At 46.2% G+C, this 19,941-nt stretch overlaps 1 protein-coding gene across 2 annotated transcripts in view; it reads right to left on the bottom strand.

The window, feature by feature from the left end:
- Positions 1-17,702, bottom strand: part of LOC119382693 (DNA-directed RNA polymerase III subunit RPC3) — a 37,950-nt gene extending 20,248 nt beyond the window's left edge. The window contains exons 1-7 of one of the 2 annotated variants that reach the window (XM_037650505.2): positions 17,451-17,702; positions 17,236-17,381; positions 17,038-17,135; positions 15,690-15,841; positions 13,719-13,873; positions 12,176-12,353; positions 11,026-11,204 (exon numbers count right to left, since the gene is read on the bottom strand). In XM_037650505.2, the coding sequence (XP_037506433.1) occupies positions 11,026-11,204; positions 12,176-12,353; positions 13,719-13,873; positions 15,690-15,841; positions 17,038-17,135; positions 17,236-17,381; positions 17,451-17,597 (1,055 nt within the window). In that variant the 5' untranslated portion in view covers positions 17,598-17,702. The remainder of the gene's footprint in view (positions 1-11,025; positions 11,205-12,175; positions 12,354-13,718; positions 13,874-15,689; positions 15,842-17,037; positions 17,136-17,235; positions 17,382-17,450) is intronic. The other variant, XM_037650506.2, reaches the window with a different exon arrangement.
- Positions 17,703-19,941: the final 2,239 nt, after the last annotated feature.

Raw genomic sequence — 19,941 nt, 5'->3', positions numbered from 1 at the left:
AGGGACCAGGCAGGATTTCGTACAGGCTCCTCAACAATAGACCATATTCATACTATCAATCAGGTGATAGAGAAATGCGCGGAATACAACCAACCCCTATACATAGCCTTCATAGATTACGAGAAGGCATTTGATTCGGTGGAGACATTGATTCGGTGGAGACGGCAGGGAGACACGATCTCTCCAATGCTATTCACCGCGTGTTTACAGGAGGTTTTCAGGGTGCTAGATTGGGAAGAATTAGGGATAAGAGTTAATGGAGAGTATTTCAGTAACCTGCGATTCGCTGATGACATTGCATTGATGAGTAACGCGGCAGACGAATTACAGCTCATGATTACTGAACTGGATACGGAAAGTAGAAGAGTAGGTCTGAAAATTAATATGCATAAAACTAAAGTAATGTGGAACAATCTTGGCAGAGAACAGCGCTTTGCGATAGGTGGCGAGACACTGGAAGTTGTAAAGGAGTACGTCTACTTAGGACAGGTAGTAACCGCGGAGCCGAACCATGAGAGTGAAATAACTAGAAGAATAAGGATGGGATGGGGCTCATTCGGCAAGCATTATCAAATCATGAATGGTAGTCTACCACTATCTCTCAAGAGGAAGGTATATAACAGCTGCATCTTACCAGTACTTACCTACGGAGCAGAAACCTGGGGACTTACAAAGAGGGTTCAACTTAAATTGAGGACGGCGCAGCGAGCGATGGAAAGGAAAATGATAGGTGTAACCTTAAGAGACAGGAAGAGAGCAGAGTGGGTCAGGGAACAAACGGGGGTTAAGGATATCATAGTTGAAATCAAGAAGAAGAAATGGATATGGGCCGGGCACGTAGCACGTCGGCAGGATAACCGGTGGTCATTAAGGGTAACTGACTGGATTCCAAGAGATGGCAAATGCGTGAGGGGGAGGCAGAAAATTAGGTGGGTAGATGAGATTAAGAAGTTTGCAGGTATAACGTGGCAGCAGAAAGCACAGGACCGGGTTGATTGGCGGAACATGGGAGAGGCCTTTGCCCTGCAGTGGGCGTAGACAGGCTGATGATGATGATGATGATGATGAAGGCTAAGATTACCGGCCTCATCGCAGAAGCTGAGCACGTCAGTACACTCAGTGTACCTTGATTCTGCGTGAGAAAGCTGTCCATACCATTGTCAGCTAAAAAGTTAGATTTGTTGCGCAAATGCTGACAATCTGTATGGCGCGATTATCACTTGTGATGCTGTTTTAAAGGTGTGAATTGTTGGCGCATGTTCCTTTGTGCCACCACGTGATATGTGTTCACTGTTGCATTTGTGGTAGTATACACAGGGTGGTCGGGTCTTGAAAAATATAGCTGCTGCTAGTAGCACTGTGTGTGTGTCTACTTTTGATCTTGTGTCAAGTTCGCATTGCAACCAGTTACTTCATGAAGCATGGGATAGCCGACCGGTCGCATCCTCGCCTTTTTTTTTCTATATTTTACTGTGCACATAGGATTAGGTGTATACATGCTATTGTCTTTGCAGTGTGACGCTTTTTCGTATCATACAGCTATTATTATTATTATTATTATTATTATTATTATTATTATTATTATTATTATTATTATTATTATTATTATTATTCCTACTACTGTTATAGCGACTCGCGGCTACTTGTGGAAAACAGTGGCTGTGTCCCCATTATGTAGTGACTTTCACCTTTTTAAAAGCACAAGTTATGATACCTTTAACAAAAGAATGCGCAAATTTTATTAGTTTAAAGTACAGCGATGGCCAGCATGTACATTTCAAATAAACGTTTCCCAAACCATTGTTCTCCTAAAGAATAAGTTTTGCGTCATTTCTTCTGCCAGTTGGTGACAGATCATGCGACGAGGCCTTCTGAGTGCAACGCACGATCGCATATGTGTGCCAAATGCAATATTCATCCTCTTATTCATTTCTCAGAGTTCCAGAGAACTTAAAAAAAAAAGGCTTCGTTATATGGCACGGTTCACTTGTTTGAAGAACCACGTCGATGCTCTCCCAAGCAACAGAAGCGGGCGGATCAGCAGCTTGTGCCTCTCCTTCCAAAAAGCGGAAATGACCAGAGTTGTCCTATATACTAGCTACCATGTTCCCATCGTATTGGCACCATCTATACTGTATAGAGTAACTTGAGATAGGGCCACGGCAAGTCTAAAGCCGAGCATTCCCTGCACGCACGAGCCTCCGCAACAGCCAGGAGAGGGTTGGCTCGGAGCGCTCCTGGGTAGTTGTGGTGATAGGCAGAAACAGACCCCCCGTACGCAGGCCATAAAAAAGAAAGGAGCGAGCGCGGGCCTCCAGACCAGCTGTGGTATGGCAAGGATGGCCCTTTTTCGTGGTGATGTTGTGGAAGGTAATTTACTAATACAGAAAAAATCTTTTTGCTTTATGTTGTCCCTTTTAATGTCACAGTAAGAGGTTGATTATCAGCAAAGAAACATAAAGCCAAAACTATATTTCGTTTTTTAAATTTGTGGCAACCCTCATTGCTGGTAAGCCAGTGTGACATCATAGATTTCAAACTACAATAGATTCAAAATGAACAGAAATCTCTTAAATGGAATTGCTGCAATGTAACAATTGCATGTAATACGATTGGTTTCGTACTTGAATTCTGCACAGCTGCTTATCTCTCAGACAGTAAGTGGAACTCCTGTTAAGCAGAACATATTTTCCTGGTCTTTTCAGGTTTAGTTTAACGAAAGTCTACCGTACTTTCTTGCAGTATTTAAGCTGTTGTTGTTCAAGCTCTCAAACTTGTCCAAAATTCAGTCACTAAATTCTTTAGAATACAATGCAGTCCATTTCTACTAACAAGCAATAGACGAGACCACAGTAGACTCTGAAAATCAACAATGCCACCACAAGCTGGCATATGAACTTCAAGGTGGCATCGCCACCTCTCTTTCATTATAGCATCTATCCTGGCTTATCAAGCCTAATCGCATAAGAAACAACAAGTAAGACAAACTCCTTCTCCTGCTGAAGTACTGTGTCACAAGATAGTTGGTTCAGTTAGTAAGTAGACTAGAAAGACAAGCTACCTTCCTTGTTGCCTTATAACGCGATAGCGTTAGAGAGCTCGTGTCGCAGAAATTCCGGTGTTGGTGACGGTGACGGCGTCGTTGGTTGTGAGCGAAAAATCATCCGTGACCGAAAAATCGAGAAAGAAGCAAATAAATAAACAATAAAAATCTTCGGTCCCATTGAGGATCGAACTAGGGCCGTTCGCGTGGCAAGCAGGTGTCCTACCACAAAGCCATGATGTTACTTGCAACTGCTTCGGAAAAAAACACTACATAATGCCATGTAGTGGAAGGAGTCTCCTTAACGCACTTAATGTTGCATGGCAGAAGCGCACAATCGCGCAAGGCGACGCTTAACTGCATCAACTGTTTCAGTGCGATTTTCGTGTGTGAAAAACTTTGAAGTAAACAGGCATGTGAAGACCAACTTTACATTTTTCGCACTCACATCAGCTCTCGAACTTCTTGCCGTGTGCCGAGATATGACCTCCGAGATAGCGGGCGCGCGGCGCGCCCGTTATCTCGGAGGTCATAATGTTTGTTGTTTGTTTGATATGTTTTCCGATAGATGGACATAGTTGTCCATTTTGGAGCTGTTTGTATTTTGTGTGTGTGCACGTCTTTAGCATGGATTTTAGCGCCATAAGGCGATGCTTGTTGCGGTTGCCCGTAAGAGGTCTCCAGAAGAACAAATCAAACAGTTGCCAGATAATTAACGCAAGAAGGACGACAGAATGTGACCATTTACGAATACAAGTGTCACGCCTACGCGCAGTTCATAATACAGGACCATGTGACATCACTGTACAATATTTTCATGAAGTTGTTATAAAAGTGCGGTTAAATACAGTCAAACCTCGATATATCGAACACGGACATATCGAATTATTGCCTATATCGAACGGTTCCTATATCACGTGGGAAATCGCATGCATTTTTAATTTTTTATTTCGAACGAAGTTTGATGTATAATGGATATATCGAACTCGGCCACCCCAAACCGCCCGCGCTCCGTTGACAGGCGGCGAGCTTTCCCGCCGTGCTCCGTTGACAGGCGGCGAGCTTTCCCGCAACTCTCGAAAATAGCGGTAGCGCGGTGGGCGTTTACGACTGCTGCACACATCGATGGCGCCGAGTGCTCCACTTGAACGTAGCGACATACGCACGCCGCAGCCTTGCAGCAACGACGCACTGCACTTGTTGCACCAGCTCCTCCTTGATAGTACATCGCCAGGCATCCGTCGCATCGGTCGTTGTTGTGCTCGTGTGTTAGGCCTGCCGCGCGTTGTGGTGTGTGTAGCGATGGCTGCAGACGAGAAGAAACGGACGACCCTGACTTTTGCAGCAAAACTGGAAGCAATCCAGCGCGTTGAGAATGGTGAGAAGAAGTCGAGCGTCGCGGACGGGTTAGGCATACCAAGGAGCACATTGAGTACTCTGCTCAAAAACAAAGCCGACATAAAGGCCAAGGCCGAGAAGAGTCAGCACTCGGGCGTGCGGCGTGTACGCAAAGCTGCTTTTGAAGGTGTTGAGAAGTCTCTCCACAAGTGGTTCATGGACGCAAGGGCCCGAAATATTCCTGTATCAGGGCCGATGTTGCAACAGAAGGCAAAGAACTTTGCATTCATTCTCGGCGTCGAGAATTTCAGTGCAGGTAGCGGTTGGCTACAACGTTTTAAGACTCGTTTCAACATTGTCGGGAAGACTGTGTCGGGAGAGAGTGAGGACGCCAATGATGAAGAAATTCAGAAGTGGCTTGATCATGAGTGGCCCAAAGTTCTCGCCAAGTATGAGCCGAGCCAAATCTTTAATGCTGACGAGATGGGCCTGTTCTGGCAAATGCTTTCGCGGCAAACGCTGGACACTCGGGGGGACAAGTGCCACGGGGGCAAGCAAGGCAAGGCCCGTGTGACGGTCCTATTGGCTGCCAATATCGATGGGAGCACGAAGCTGCGGCCACTTGTAATTGGCAAATTTAAAACCCTGAGGTGCATGCGGAACTGCCCCAATATTCCGGTGACTTATGCCTGAAATAAGAAGTCGTGGATGACGAGGGATATTTTCCTCAAGTGGCTGAAGGCGTGAGATTCGGACCTGGTGCGTCAGGGACGGAAGGTATGCCTTATCGTCGATAACTGCACGGCACACCACACCGATGCCCAGCTGAGCAACATCGAAGTGGTATTTCTGCCGCCCAACACCACTTCGAAGCTCCAACCGTTGGACCAGGCCATTATCCGCACATTTAAGTCTATCTACAAGCGTCGGCTGATCGACATTTTGCTTGTAAGACTCCGGAAGGGCCAAGATCTGAAGATCGATCTTTTGGGCGCCATCCAAATGATCAAGGCGTCGTGGGAAAACGTCAAGCAGTCGACGATAGCCAACTGCTTTCGGCATGCGGGCTTCGGTGGACGCACTGACGAAGCATCAGTGGAAGAATCCGAGGAAGCTGGGTTGGCATGCGCAGATGAAGAAAGCGAGCTTGCCAAAACGTGGAGCAAGCTGGAGAGCTTTGTTGGTGCGGAGCCGCAAAGCATGTGCATCGAAGACTTCGCTGGAGGTGACGACAGCACTGGTACAACGGCGGAGCTAACGGATGTAAAGATCGTCGCCGAAGCTACCGCTGAGCAGCCGAATGAAGACGCTGCCAAGGTGGATCCCGCAAGCGCTGATGGTGCCCCGCTCCCGATATCAGCTGAGGTCGTAGCCGCTTTGGCCCTTGCGCGCCGCCACTGCAGCGCGATTGAAGGCACCGGCCTTTCACTTGTGGATTGCCTGGACTATGTTGAGGACGCAGTCGTCAAACACGCCATTGCCAACAAAAAGCAGGCTACTCTTTTTCAGTATTTTAAGCCAACACAATAAATACTTTGTTTGAATCTTCAAGTGAGTATTTACTGCACCACGATTGATTCGTTGGTTGTTTTCCACAAGTTCTTGACGCATTTTTTACGTGATTTTTTATATCGAATTCTGGATATATCGAACTATTTCGCGATCGCCGTGCCGTTCGATATATCGAGGTTCGACTGTAGATCGAAAACCTGTACCATTACTATAGATACGTCGCGCTTGCGCGTGCGTGTAACAACACACATTAATAAGTACCGTAAAAAACAGAATATAGGTCGAATTTTTTTTCAAAAAACAGCCCTAAAATGTCAATCCTTGTCTTATATAGTGGTCATTGGCAGAAAAACTTCGCAAGTCTGGCCACTATGGGAAACTGAAGTCAACCGCCACCATTTCAATCATCAGCGTCGCTTTGTTTACCACCAGCCTTGTGCTGTTGACGATCTCATTTTGCGTTTTTGTTGTGTGAATCTACAGTGGAACTTCGATTATACGTCCCCCGGTCCTGCGACGACCCACGTTTTACGACGAATTGGCTTGGTCCCGGCAAAACCCCCATAGAAATAATGTATTAAAAAACATCAATTGTACGACGCAATTTTACGCCGGCCCCGCCTCGTACGACGCTTCGCTGGACTGTCCGAGAAAAAAAAAGACCTACGATGACGCGAGCTGGCACGCAAGCACACTGCGGCCGGGCGAAAAAAGTCGGGAAACCGAGAAACCGAGTTCGTATCCGCGCTGCCACCACAGGGCCTCTTCAATTTTTCGACACGCGGTCGGCAATAGCTAGCCAGAGCCAACGTTGGCCGGAGCCAGCCGGAGCGCATTCGTTTTGTCGCATTGCACTGCGCACTTCCGTTGTCGCCTTTTTTTTTCTCTCTCTTCTTTAGGGTGGTTTTGTAGTGACCGTTGTGAGCAGATAACATGGCAGATAATTTCGAGCGTGTTGAACGGCAATTGTTGAGCCAACGTTTGCGACAGCCGCGGGAACCGGAACTCACCGCTGTCTAGCTACCAGAGGGCTGGGGCGTTTTAGCCGCTCGCGATTGGTCGAAGCTTGCAAATCGAATAGGCCTACTGCCGTGCTGCCATTCAGCCATTCCTTCACGTGTTTGCCTCATCGGTTGGTTGTGCTGCGCCGCAGCTGCTGTGTCCACGTGCAAAATTTTCTGTGTTCAGACATTGGTGTGCGAGGGAGCTTTCGAATTCTTGGTTGCGAGTGCTGCGTCTCACAATGTCGCGGAACCGAAAACCGCTGACGCTCGGAGAAAAGCTTGGCATAATCGAGGAGGCGGAGAAGCGGAACAGAGCAACAAAGGCCAGCACATTGCCCGCGACCTGAACATCCCCGCGTCGTCGCTGAAAACGATCCTCGCGAAGAAGGACAGCATCCTATTAAATGCGGCAAAGTTCGGCCTGGACAGGAAGGCCGCGACAGATGGCAAATATGCTGCCATGGAGAAGGCCCTCGTTGAGTGGTTGCGTCAGGCCCGCAGTTCAGGAATTGCCGTGGATGGCGCAATTTTGAAGGAGAAGGCTGAGACAGTTGCATTGCGCTGCGGCATTGACGACTTTAAAGCCTCCAATGGCTGGTTGGATCGCTTTAAAAAACGCAGTGGAGTTGTGTACAGCTGCTGCTGTGGAGAGAGCGCGTCAGTCAGCTCCGACACTGTAGAAAAGTGGACTGCATTGCTGCCAGAATTGATACGGGAATACAAGCCGTCCGACGTGTTCAACGCGGACGAAACTGGATTATTTTATAATATGCAGCCAGAACAGACATTGGCATTCAAAGGAGAGAGCTGTCACGGGGGTAAGCGAAGCAAAGAGCGTCTTACTGTATTGCTTTGCGCTAATGAAGACGGCTCTGAAAAGCTTCCTGCCCTCGTGATCGGCAAGTTTGAGAAGCCGCGATGCTTCAAGAATTTGAAAAGGCTGCCGTGCCAGTACACGTTCAACCGGAAAGCCTGGATGACGGCTGCTATGTTTTCTACATATCTGCAGCAGCTGGACTCCAAAATGCGGGCTAAGAACAGAAAGATCCTTCTTCTGCTTGACGATGTGCCATGCCATCCATCAAATATGTCGCATTTGAGAAATGTGAAAGTTGTATTTCTGCCCCCCAATTGCACTAGCCAGCTGCAGCCACTTGACGCTGGCATCATCAAGTGCATGAAACAGAAATATTGGAAGTTTCTGGTGCAGCATCGGCTGGCGGGCATGGAACGCAAGCAGTTGGATAAGAAGCTTTCTGTGCTTGATACAATGCACTACATTGCTAGTGCGCGGGACGCAGTCACGCCAGAAACCATCGCCAACTCCTTCAGGCACTGCGGCTTTAATAGAAGTGGTGCTTGTTCTACCAGTGAAGCTGCAGTGCCTGTTGACGACGAACCAGAGTTCGGCAGCCTGGAGCTGCCTGGATCTTTCGCGGACTATGTTGGTGCCGATGACGACGTTGCAGTGTGCAGTGAAGTGTCGCTGGATGACATTATCGAAACTGTGCGTCCCGACACTCCGGGAACTTCCGACGAGGAAGAGATGGACGACGCTGCAGAGGCTAGCGCGTCCGTTCCGACTTACGCGGACGTGTTTTGCTACGTCGACCACATTCGGCGGTTTGCTTGCGCACGCGACGAGATCGGCGACTTGCTGCCAGATGTTGCAGCTATCGAAAGAAAGCTGATGCGTCGTGGCTGGGCAAACTCTCAGAAGAAAATCACAGATTTTTTTAAAAGGTGAGAAATAAAGGTTCATTCACACCTCCGATAAAATGCGTGGTTGTAATTTTTTCAATTAATTTAATCTACGTTCCTTGGAGCAGCGTAGGTTTGTGCCGCGGACTTTCTTAGGCATTATGTGCCCGCTGGTGTGGGGCAACAATGACCGTCACTGCCTATATTCTCGGTTTTTCGATTATACGACGCCCAGATTATACGACGATTTTGCGCGGTCCCCTGAAAGTCGTATAATCGAAGTTCCACTGTATTTGGGCTCCGAGGTGCTTTTTTTCTTGTTCTCGACCAGTGGCCGATGAATGTTCACCGTAGAGTTCAAGAAAACAGTGATCGAGTTCGTGAAGGCACGAAGAAATCTGGTCTGAAGTGTGTGAAAGGTGTGTTGGGATGCTAGTGCATGTGAACGCAAGCGGAAGCCACGAGTCACAAACAATATATGAAAGTTTATGTTTGCACGGGTGTTCTCGCTCTTCCAATCTCGCCGGATACTGTTTCTTTGTTGCTTCCTGTGATGCCGGCAGCTCTGGTTACAGCGGCACCGTATGGCTACGATCAGCGGACAGATCGAGTTCACAGAAGCATTCGCTACTGGTGGGCGGTGAAGGATCTCATGACGACAGGCAGCGATCAGAAGAAAACTGTTTCAGTGCCAGATTGCAGCGTATCCAAAGGTGGAAACGAAGGTTGCACAGTTTAACCAGGAGACGCGCTCGCGTTGTGATTGCTACCAGTGACCTCAAAGTGCATTCAAATTAATGCTGTCAAGACGGTTGCGACATTTTACGAAGATAATTCTTGAGCTAGGGGTGTGCGAATATTCGAAATTTCGAATATTTTTCGAATAGTGTTTGCCATTCGATTCGATTCGCACTGAAATTTTACTATTTGAACTTCCCAAAGACAAATGCTGTCAACGTCCGGTTGAACGTGACCCCTTCAGATTTTCAATATGCTTCACCTCATTACACTCTCGTATTGCGGCAAAGCTGCCTTTCAAGCTCTGTTACGGTCGAACTTAGCCAAGAGACAAAGTCCAGTTGGAAGTGGTCCCTAGATTTTGAATATGCTTCACCTCGCGGCAAAGCTGCCTTTCAAGCTCCGCTACGCTCGCAAATGTACTAACTCAAGAAGACGCTGGCTCCAATATGGAGATGAAAGATGTGGCAGAGTTGGTGGCTCAATTAATGCTATATTGGACCTGAAATTTGGGCATGAAGTCCAAAAAATCGGACGCTGAAGCTTTTTAGCATCCAAAATTTCAGATGTTCTTATATATCGACATCTACGAGGCAGATTTGGAACTCTGGATTTGAAGGGAGCACACCCTTGTCCGCCACATCAGTTGGCCTTCCACAGCAGTTGAAAGAGGAGGAGAGGCTGAGGAAATGGCATCTCTGCCTATCACGGGTAAAGTGTTGTCGGCAACACTTTGGTTGCACCAAATCATGTACATAAATACAATTCGGCCTCTACATTGCCTCATTTTTGATAAGAAAGACAACTATGAAATATGACCTCACCAGCGCTTCATCAACCTCGTGAAAAGAAACACTTTCATGTTGCTATCTCACAAGAACATACTTAGGGATTCTCTGCAACTTTTTCTGTAATTTCACTTCGAATTATTCGAAAAATGTTTGAGAAATATTCGAAAATTATTCGAAATTATTCGATTGGATTCGCACGCAATCTTTATTATTCGAATTCGCTTCGCACCCAGAATTTTGCTATTCGCACAGCTCTATCTCGAGCCCATCTTCTGGCTTTCTGCCATGTGGAACTTATGTGTAATTAAATGGCATTTTCGCTGTGCACCACTTGAAATTTCACTTGTTACACGGTAAAGGCGCGCGCCTTCTGATACTATAGCTATTCCACATACTTTATTTTTTCGATTTTCAGTAGTTAGAAGTGGGGGGGTTCGACATATATTCCGGTCCGACCTATATTCCGGTCTTTACGGTATGCACTTAGTGGTTGAAGTGCGCACTAGGGGCCGGATTTTGTTATCGCGTTCAACTATTAAAGGCGAAGCTTAAGGGTCCCCCAATTTTTGAAGCAACACATTACTTGCTCACTCTTCCCTTATTGCAATAAGTAACAACTTGATGTGGGCTAGTTGGTTCATAATTAGAACAAATAAAGTAACAGCACGAATGAAACAAGGACGACAAAGGAACGAAGACCACGGGACAAGCGCTGTTACTTTATTGTTCCTTTGTCATCCTTGTTTCATTCGCGCTGTTACTTTATTTGTTCCCTTATTGCGTTCATTGCATTCTACATCGATGTCACGCTACAATGTTATGCAAGCTGCCGCAGTTTTCAAAATTCATCTAACAGAAGGAAGTTCTCAAGCAACAAGTAACGACAATAATAACGTACCTAAATATGCGGCAACTCTTAGCTCCAAACCGGTCCTGCACTATGGATGCCAGGACGCCCTCGGCGAGGAGACGTAGCGCAAGTTCTAAGTTCACGCTATACATGCCACCTCGTTCATCCGTTCGTCTCACTAGGCCCAGAGCATCGTCTGCAACAAGGCTCAGATAGGAATCCAGCTCCTGCAAGAAGTAATCTGCTTGAAGCAACTGAAACTAGAGCAAGTCGATTGGGATTTCTAGAATGGATTTTGACAGACTACACATACGGACAAGGGTAGGATGAGGACAACAGGAATGCACTTGCATTTTCCTAAATAAGGACACACACTTGCCTTGAATACAAAAGCACCAGTGTTTGCACACCTACCTTTCCCCATTATGAAAAAGGCCACACATGAAAACATATCGCTGTACTCATGCTGCACCAGGAAAGTTCAAGTCATCTTTAAAAGCTCTTCCAAATGTTAGTAAACAAGCACAGTCGAACATGGTTATGTTGAACTCGCACACCGTATTTAATCACATAATGATTGTATGCTTTTCTCCGAAAACTGACACAGCCATGTTTTTTCCCTCTACAATGATGCAGCTATCTAATTAAGAGCCCTTAATTTATAGGTCATTAGCATGGCTACTACCAGGAAGTTATGTGAAATAATGCTCCCCATTGTTACTTAATTGCAGATGATCATCAAGAACATCTTAAGTTCAAAATTTTTTAAAAGTTCTTTACAGCCACTCCGCAACAAGTCTTGATGACTCAGCTACCTTTTTTTTCCCTTCTTTTTCGTTCCTCACCCATTACAATCGCGAACGTGCTTTCTGCTCCCAATGTAGCTCATCAGCGTTTGCAGCACTTGAGCAATCATGACAAATGGTGTTCCCATTTTTACTCCTTTTTTGTATTCGTCAGCTCATGAACAAGGGCACACTTTGATGACTTAAGCAATTTATGGTGATTGTCATGTTCAATTATAGCACAGCAAGACAGCATGACAAAAATAAGGTAACACAAAGCAGCGAGATTCAGGAAAGACTCAAACGTGCGGTATTCTTAAGGCTGTCAGGTCTGAGGCCGGCACTGTTATCCACATAATTACTCAACATAGAACAGAGACATGCGAATAAAACCAACTTCGATTTTGTCTTACCTGTGGGGAGACGGTGGTCTCCTGCTTGAGGAACTGGTGAATCTCGCTGCGACTGACTGGGGCGCTGAAAGCATCTTTCGGGTTGCATCGTGTTTCCGACAGTCGCAACATGGTGCGCACCACACTGCCAGCCTTTGCACCCATTCTCTTGGACAAGGCCTCAACTATCAGCTGGTCCCTGCAGTGCATACCAGTGCAGTAGTGATGCGCTGCTCAGAACACATCACATAGCCACACCATAACAAATCACTAGTTTCAGTGCAAAACTTAAATCAGTGCAAAGGCCTTTTTCAAGCTACTGGGCATTTTGCTTTTGCGCTGCAGACTGTGGACCACTGAACCATTATAGCTTTCAGAGCACCAAATTCCCAAAGACGAAGAGAAGGAAGGTTCAACACACCTAGCGTATTTACACATGTTAAAGGTCTAACTACAATAGTTATGATCAGGGGAGATGCAAAGATTTCGTGAGGCTAGCACGAGATATACTGGTATTTACGGGTGGCAGCATTCCAGGCACATCGTCAAGTGCACTTCCATAACACAGCATCAGAAATGCTCTACAGCGTCAAGCACACTTCGTTAACACAGCGTCATAAATGCTGTTGCCTACAAATGCTGGCATGTGTTGTTCAAGTCATCTTGCAAAAATGACTGTACCTCTCAAAGTGAACGACTGAAAATGCGTCTATGCTACCCCAGAAGGTCTGCAGAGGTTTGAGAACCGCAATTTCGTTATGACCTGGCACTCCTCGGCTGTACCTTCGCAAACGCGAAATCATCATTGACGATCACATCAACAGCAACCACGCGATTTTTTCCACAGCAGTTGTGGCGAGTAGCACTTTTGTTTTGACTCAGTTCAATGCGTGCACAACGTCACAAACATGACGGAAGCTATCAAGCATCAAGAAAAATTAAACCATGGCCCTCACGTCACCATCAAGGCAGCTGGCTACATTGCAATAGACGCATTACCTGGCGCTGACCAGCCCAATGGCGAAAAAATAATTGGGATACATATGTGCACAGTGACCGAGAGTATGTCTCGAATAAAGTTCTTCTGCTGCTGCCGCACCGTGAAGTCGCAAGGCCCTCTTCACAGCAAAGACTGATCAGTCACTAAATATTTTAATTCTTCAGCATTGATTTCGTGTAAAATAAAAACAGGCACCGTGTTGGCATGACCACCATGAATGATGATCCAGGTGGCAGCATGATCTAGCTGGGCTAGGTCAGACTGCTGCATTTGCCACAAATCCAGTAGCTCAAGCGATGTTCCATTTGATAGTGGAATGAATAGCACACAAAGGGTTAGCTTCATTTCTGAAAGCCAGTGCATGTCCTTTGGTGCAGGGCACGTACAGATTTGTCACATTCGGATGGACAAGAGCAGGGCCTACATTTTCAGTGCAGTTTAATGCTGTGGTAGCTTCAGCGCATCATATGTAGACATAGTAAAATGCACTAAGAGTAAAGCACAAGCGATGAAGGAAAGATGAAATGCGAAGACACTAACCATTGCATTGCTGCAATGTGTTACCTGAGGTGCTGGTCGAAACGGTCGATGTTGACACGCCAGTACTCCTTTTCATCAGGCTGCTTGTCACCCTGGGGATCTTCCATCTTGACTTTCTTTGCGGGTGGCTCTTCAGAAGCTTCAGCCGCTAGCTTTTGCTTCAGCAGATACAATTTGACCTGGACAGCGATCAGAAAAAAGGCAAAATGGTCCAAAAGCACTTGCGTGCTACTTTGCTATCTGAAGGCGTCAAGACTATTGCAGTTGAAATGATCGAAAGGCAACGCATAGGAAAACAAAAATCGAACCTCGCAACCCCCTTTTCTCCACCCTAACGGCTTACTGACTGCCATCACCAAAAGGTACTAGATACCTTCCAAACAGCAGCAGGTGATTTTTGTCCACCTCATTACCCTTTTCCTTTTCGATCACAACAACAAGTAATTTTCTTATGGTTTCTCTGGCTCCATTGTCTATTGACTTTACGCAGTTGTGAACAGCAAAAATCGGGTCCCTCAGTCGTCCTCTTGTTCATATATTTATAAGCATATATATGTTGGCACCTGCGACACAAATTTATTTTTAAATCTTTGCTATATGATGCAGCGTAACAGACAGACTAAGAGATGCGGCTACGCCTCACCTATCCACCCCGAAACAGCCGCTATCACACAGTACCGGCAGCAGGAGTTTCCACAAGAAGAGATACCTCTTAACAATCAGATATTGCTTGTATGTACCAGTCTGACTGGTGTGTGTCTGGCGGTGGGGCATGAACCCGCCATCTCCTGCAGCCAAGCTGGCCACCCTAACAATTAGGCCAGGGCTGCAGTGGACTAAGACATGTTTCTGGGCTGCATGCTCCATGGCACTGCCCAGGCTAATACAGTGGATTGCTTTTTTAACAGCAAGACCACATGTTCTATTCCATGATGCTGCTGCTGCCCTCCAATGGCAGTGGAATGCAAAGAAGCTTGCGCATTTGGCAGTTGACCGTCAAAGAAGTCCATGTGGCCATAGCTGCCCCAGAGTCCTTGCTACTGTCTCTCTCATAGACCATGTGTTGCTTTGGAACATTAAACAACATAACTGAAGCATTTTGTAACAAATAGCGAACCGTCGGTTAATAGTGACTGACCTCCCGTGGCACAATGCAGACAATTTAAACATTTACAATGAGTGATGAAACACGTCGCATGTAGTGCGCATAAAAATATCTCAAGAATGCTCAGAAATGTTTCCATCTTCTTTACTCATTTCCAGCCATACTTCAGCTTATAAGTAAGTTTTCATTCTGTAGGATTCGTTTTTAGCAAATTCAGCTGACTAGTGTGTTGAGCCGTCCTTAAAGGCCAACAGCAACAAAATTTTTGACCATGTAAAAAGCCTACTTTCAGACAGTGTAGATATAGAGGAGTCTCCATGCGAAATTTGATGCCTGAAATGTGAGTGACAGTGCGCGAAAAGGTAGCAAAGTAGTAGCTGTTTGTTATAACAAGTTTAAAAACACCAACAAAAAAGAAACACCATGACCTATCACCATGAATGATGTGTGACAACGGTGTGACCTGGAATCTACTCCTTGGTATGACCTCCGAGGTCAGAGGGTGTTGAAACATCTCGGAGGTGGCACGCCTGAACCTATGTTGTAGTGACAACTGTGAGGTGCAGGTGGTGTCCTTTCAGGTGCCGGCTGAAGGCTGCTAACAAGAAAATATGCCATTACCAGCTCTGTGATCGTGCCAAGATTGCTCCAGTGGCATATACTAGCACTCACCCATAAAGAATTTAACCAAAGTGAAATTTCGTTGCAGTTTAAAAGTGATGCATGCAAGCAGTGGTATGATACATTGTGCATATCTCTTAAAAGGGTGATAATGTACTGCAGCTGCAACCGGGCAATTCCCTTTAGCAGTATTAATTTAAATGAACTTGACAAATTTAATAGCATCTTTAAAACTTAGATCTCGTCAAACAACAAGGAGTTGTGCTTACCTCTGGAATCTTGTACATGACATCATCAGGCAAAATGAGAGAGGGTATCTTTGAGGCTGGCGCATCTGGGTCGGGATACGGAACTCTGCACAAGAAGGAGGTCTTGACGAGGTCCACAAACTTCGCCTTCACGTCCTCTGCGATGCCAGCTCCTAGAGTAAGAACACAAAGTTATAAGGTAAACTCCAGGAGCTCCAGGGCATGACAGACAATGTGTATTATGGTCAATTCAGCATATTTCGTGCCTTATAAGCTTCCGCTCGAAACAGTTCTAATGGAAATGGTTTTAGGCCCACTGAAATTTCTATATGGGATTAACAATACGGACAAAATAACAGTATGTGGAAGCTGCTAAAGTGCAGTGCTTGCTACTCTCAACTTGACCTGCAACATTTTTAGCACCCCCCAAGGTAACTTAGCAGCTACGGCGTTGCAGTGCTAAGCACCATGCCACGGGTTTGACTCCCAGCTACGGTGGCCACATTTCAATGGGGGAGAATCTCCATGCATCTCCTTAATTGGAAAACAGTGATTTGACTTAAAGTACAGGCAAAACAAAGCAATAAGAAGGTGATATCACACAATCAGAGTATGTGAAAAATTTGATGGGTACCATGACACAAAACAGAGCTTGAATGAGTCACAGATGTTAGCAGCAGATGCAATGAATGCTGTGGCAGAGCGCACTGAATGTTGACGTCAAGTGATAACGGTGTCGCATGGTGCACTTCCGACTGTGATCGAGCCTGATCATGATCAAATTTCTCAGCAGTGACTGGCTCCCTTCTGCAGCATGCATAAAGGAGCCAATCACAATCAAGAAATTCGATCTGGATCAGGCCCAATCATGATCGAAAGTGCCTTTGTGAAATCGGTGCAACACTTGTGGGAAACTACTCTCACCATGCATATGGTATGTGTTTAGATATGTGCATACTCCTCATAAGTGTGATGTGGCAAACATATAAAGTGAATGGCAGCCACAAGAAAAGGGTATCAGAGAAATCGTTAATTCCTTGAGTTAAGAGGGGGGAGTAAGGATAATATGGGAACAAATGACACGCAACATGCCTTTGTTCATGACTAACATTGCGACCAGGAGTTTCTCGTTTATCATAATTGTCATAATCACCCCATTTTTATGTCCACTGCAACATGAAGGCCTCTCCCACTGATGTCCCATCTACCCCTGTCTTTCTAGTGGTTGTGCATGCTGCGGCCACATTGAAATCTGAATTCAAGGGTGAACGTTGGGATGGTCTGGAGAGAAGGCACGTGAATATGGGAACGAGCAGATAAACACTGAAAGTGAGAGATGCAATAACGAAGTTAGCTTTGCAGAACTAACCTTGTTGTCTTTCCAACACTTTCTGGAGGACACTAGACATACACAATCTGCCGTTCAAAAGTATTTCCTCAACAATGAATTCACCTGCTTCACCGTACCTGCAAAAAAAAAAAGAAAAAGAAAAAGTAGAGAGGAAATTGCTTCATATTCTGCGCCAAGAAACTAATAACACCAAGGAACGTCACGTTCAGCACTTACAGCATTTTTGTGCAGTATATGTAACGTGAATATCGGACCAAACATAAAACGCGGTCGGCGTTTATGGAGTACTTGACGGTTCCCCTGGGGTGAGCTTCGAAGCTCGCAAGGTTTTGATGGATCAGGACCATCAAGGACTTCTTGATCTGCGTAACAAAAGCATGATAAGCGTCAGAACGCGCAAGCGCGCTTTCAGTGGTTCCGTTCATATATACCTTGGAAAGTGGCAGATTGGTCGCTCTTGCAATTTCCCCCAAACTTCTCCATGACACTTTCAGGAGAGCTTCGCCGACAGTCTGTACAACGGGGCCAAAGTGGTCTTTCAGTATTAAGGAACAAGCTCTGATCTTTACGTGCGACATTGCTTTATGCTTTCATTTGCAACCGCCGATGTTTGCATGCAACAGCCCGGCCAGCGCCTCGACCGGAGCGTGCTTTCCTTGTCCACTACAGTGTTCTAGAACTGTATTGTCCACATTTGCAGTGCCCGTCGATGTAAACTGGGGTGACCTGGGGTGACTGGGGCTAGAGTGTACTAGAATATTTTATTCTAGTACACTCTACTGGGGCTGCGCTTCCGCTATTTTGACGTATATTGCTACCATTAACGCCTTGGCTACATGCTACTATTTCAAATACTCTGAAAAAACACTTGTTTTTATTTTTCCTTATTCTAACGGAAATTTCACTCTGGCACATAGAAACATGCGCTGTTTGTTTAACTACTCGGTTGTCTAAATGACCGCTAATTTTGGTGAAATATGGCTGAATGATTGCGAGCGTTGGCTTGTCTAGAGACCGTAGCGTGGCTAGTGTTGACTTGCTATTGGATGGTGTCTGCTAGCGCTGTAACAGGGCCAGGGCCTCTTTGGCTGTAAGTTTTCTGCGGGTCCCTGGAGGCACGAGACTAAAAAGCCAGTGGAAAATCGCAGACGTTCAGAGCGCAGCACTTACATTCTATGGTTCTCTGCACGTAAGAACAACTGCATGTTCCCGCGTGGCAACTTCTGACCTGCCGCCGCTCGCACGAAAGAGAGCCTCGTGATGGTGTATTGTTGTGTACCGTTTTGCGGATCGCGGCCTGGGAAAACGCCGGGCGTATCGTATCACCAGTTTCCGTGCGATGCCGACCTATGTGAACAGTGGAAAAAGAACATTAAGAGAGAAAATCTCACTATAAACGACAAATCTGCGTCCACAGTCGTCTGCAGCAAGCATTTCCTACAGAGCGACTACACCCCCAACAGCAAAATCAAAAGGCTACTTCCTGGCACAGTGCCGACCGTATTTGAAGTTAACACGAATCGACCCACTAAGAAACCCCGTGCTTCTCAAAAACCGCGTTCTCAGCAAACGAAACGGAAAGCGGAGCAGTTCTTGCCTGCAGATTACAACGCGTCGGGCTGTCTTTACGAAGAGCACCGTATGAGCGTCTCCACGCAAACGAGCAACCAGAGCAACTCTCACCAAGTGAATCTGGGCCCATCCGTAGTTGCAAGACTACGATCTGAAGTCGCACAGCTCCGATCTAGAAGTCAAAGACTGTTCCAGCAAATCGTTGCGGAGAAAGAGAAGTCTGATTTCTATCGGAGGAACAAACACCACGTTTCGGTGGCGAGGATAGTAGCGGACGCTCAGCGCGGAGACAAAAAGGCGGCCTTCCTGCTTCACCAGATAGAGAGGTACGGAAGAAAGATATCTGACTTACTACCCTGAAGAACTTATTGTGCACCACATACTGGAGCTCTGTTTCACCAAAGTCCGGACACACGAGTTCTTAAAACGCGCTGGCAAAGTGCGCGTGTGCATTCTGATGAGATAACGTATGAAATTATCATTACAGCGCAAGGGAAAACACGGGACAAAGAGACCAACGAAGGCGAGCGTTGGCAGTGCTCGTCTACGTTGGTCTCCTTGTCCCATGTCTTGCCTTGTGCTGTGTCTAGCTTGCCTTGTGCATTTGAAATGGAATACCAAGTAGCCCGTACTCAGACCTTGCTTCGAGATAACATAGGCCTGATTGTAGAGGGGCTATCTTACAAGGATTCTTTAACTGTTGAAGAGGCCAGCATATAAACGAAGTGCGTCTACGACAGAAAAGCATGCAGCACTGTTATGGCTGAAGAACGGTCTGCACCACTAATATACTTCCATCACCGCATTACGGTTTCAGGCCGTGATTCCTGCGACATGTGAAGCTTGGCGCTCTAATAGCGTAAACATGCCACGCTTCTACAGCTGATCATTCATGTGGACTGGCAGCAACAAATACATGCTAGCGATTCTGTTTCTGAATGTACCATGCAATGGCGAGGTGGTCCCAAAGACTGCTAAAGTTGGCCATTTAAGGCGTATGTAAGTCATTTGTTAGCTTTTGTTATTGTGACCAGAAACTTTTCTTCGACGTAAACGTGTTTTCCCTCTACGTGGCCTCCTTTACCCTGTCGACACGCATTATGTAAAAGATAGTCGTTACTCGGAAGCAGTCGCTAACCGGGCACTTTATTTTGTATTGAATGGGTACCACTAGCACTTGCAAGATGCCATGCTCCTATTTTACTAAACCTTAGTAGTGCCTTTCGTGGACAAAGAATGCGATTGTTGACATGGAATCGCGTAAATTCGTTGTAGTCCGCATTGTCACAAGCATAGGTGTGGCAGTGTGTGTGCGTGAGTGTGTGTGTGTGTTTGTGTGTGTAGGGAGGG

This window comes from Rhipicephalus sanguineus, chromosome 2 (genome assembly GCF_013339695.2).
Source record: "Rhipicephalus sanguineus isolate Rsan-2018 chromosome 2, BIME_Rsan_1.4, whole genome shotgun sequence".
NCBI classification, from domain to species: domain Eukaryota; kingdom Metazoa; phylum Arthropoda; class Arachnida; order Ixodida; family Ixodidae; genus Rhipicephalus; species Rhipicephalus sanguineus.
Note: the sequence above shows the minus strand (reverse complement) of the source record. Positions and strands in the feature narration are given on the sequence as shown.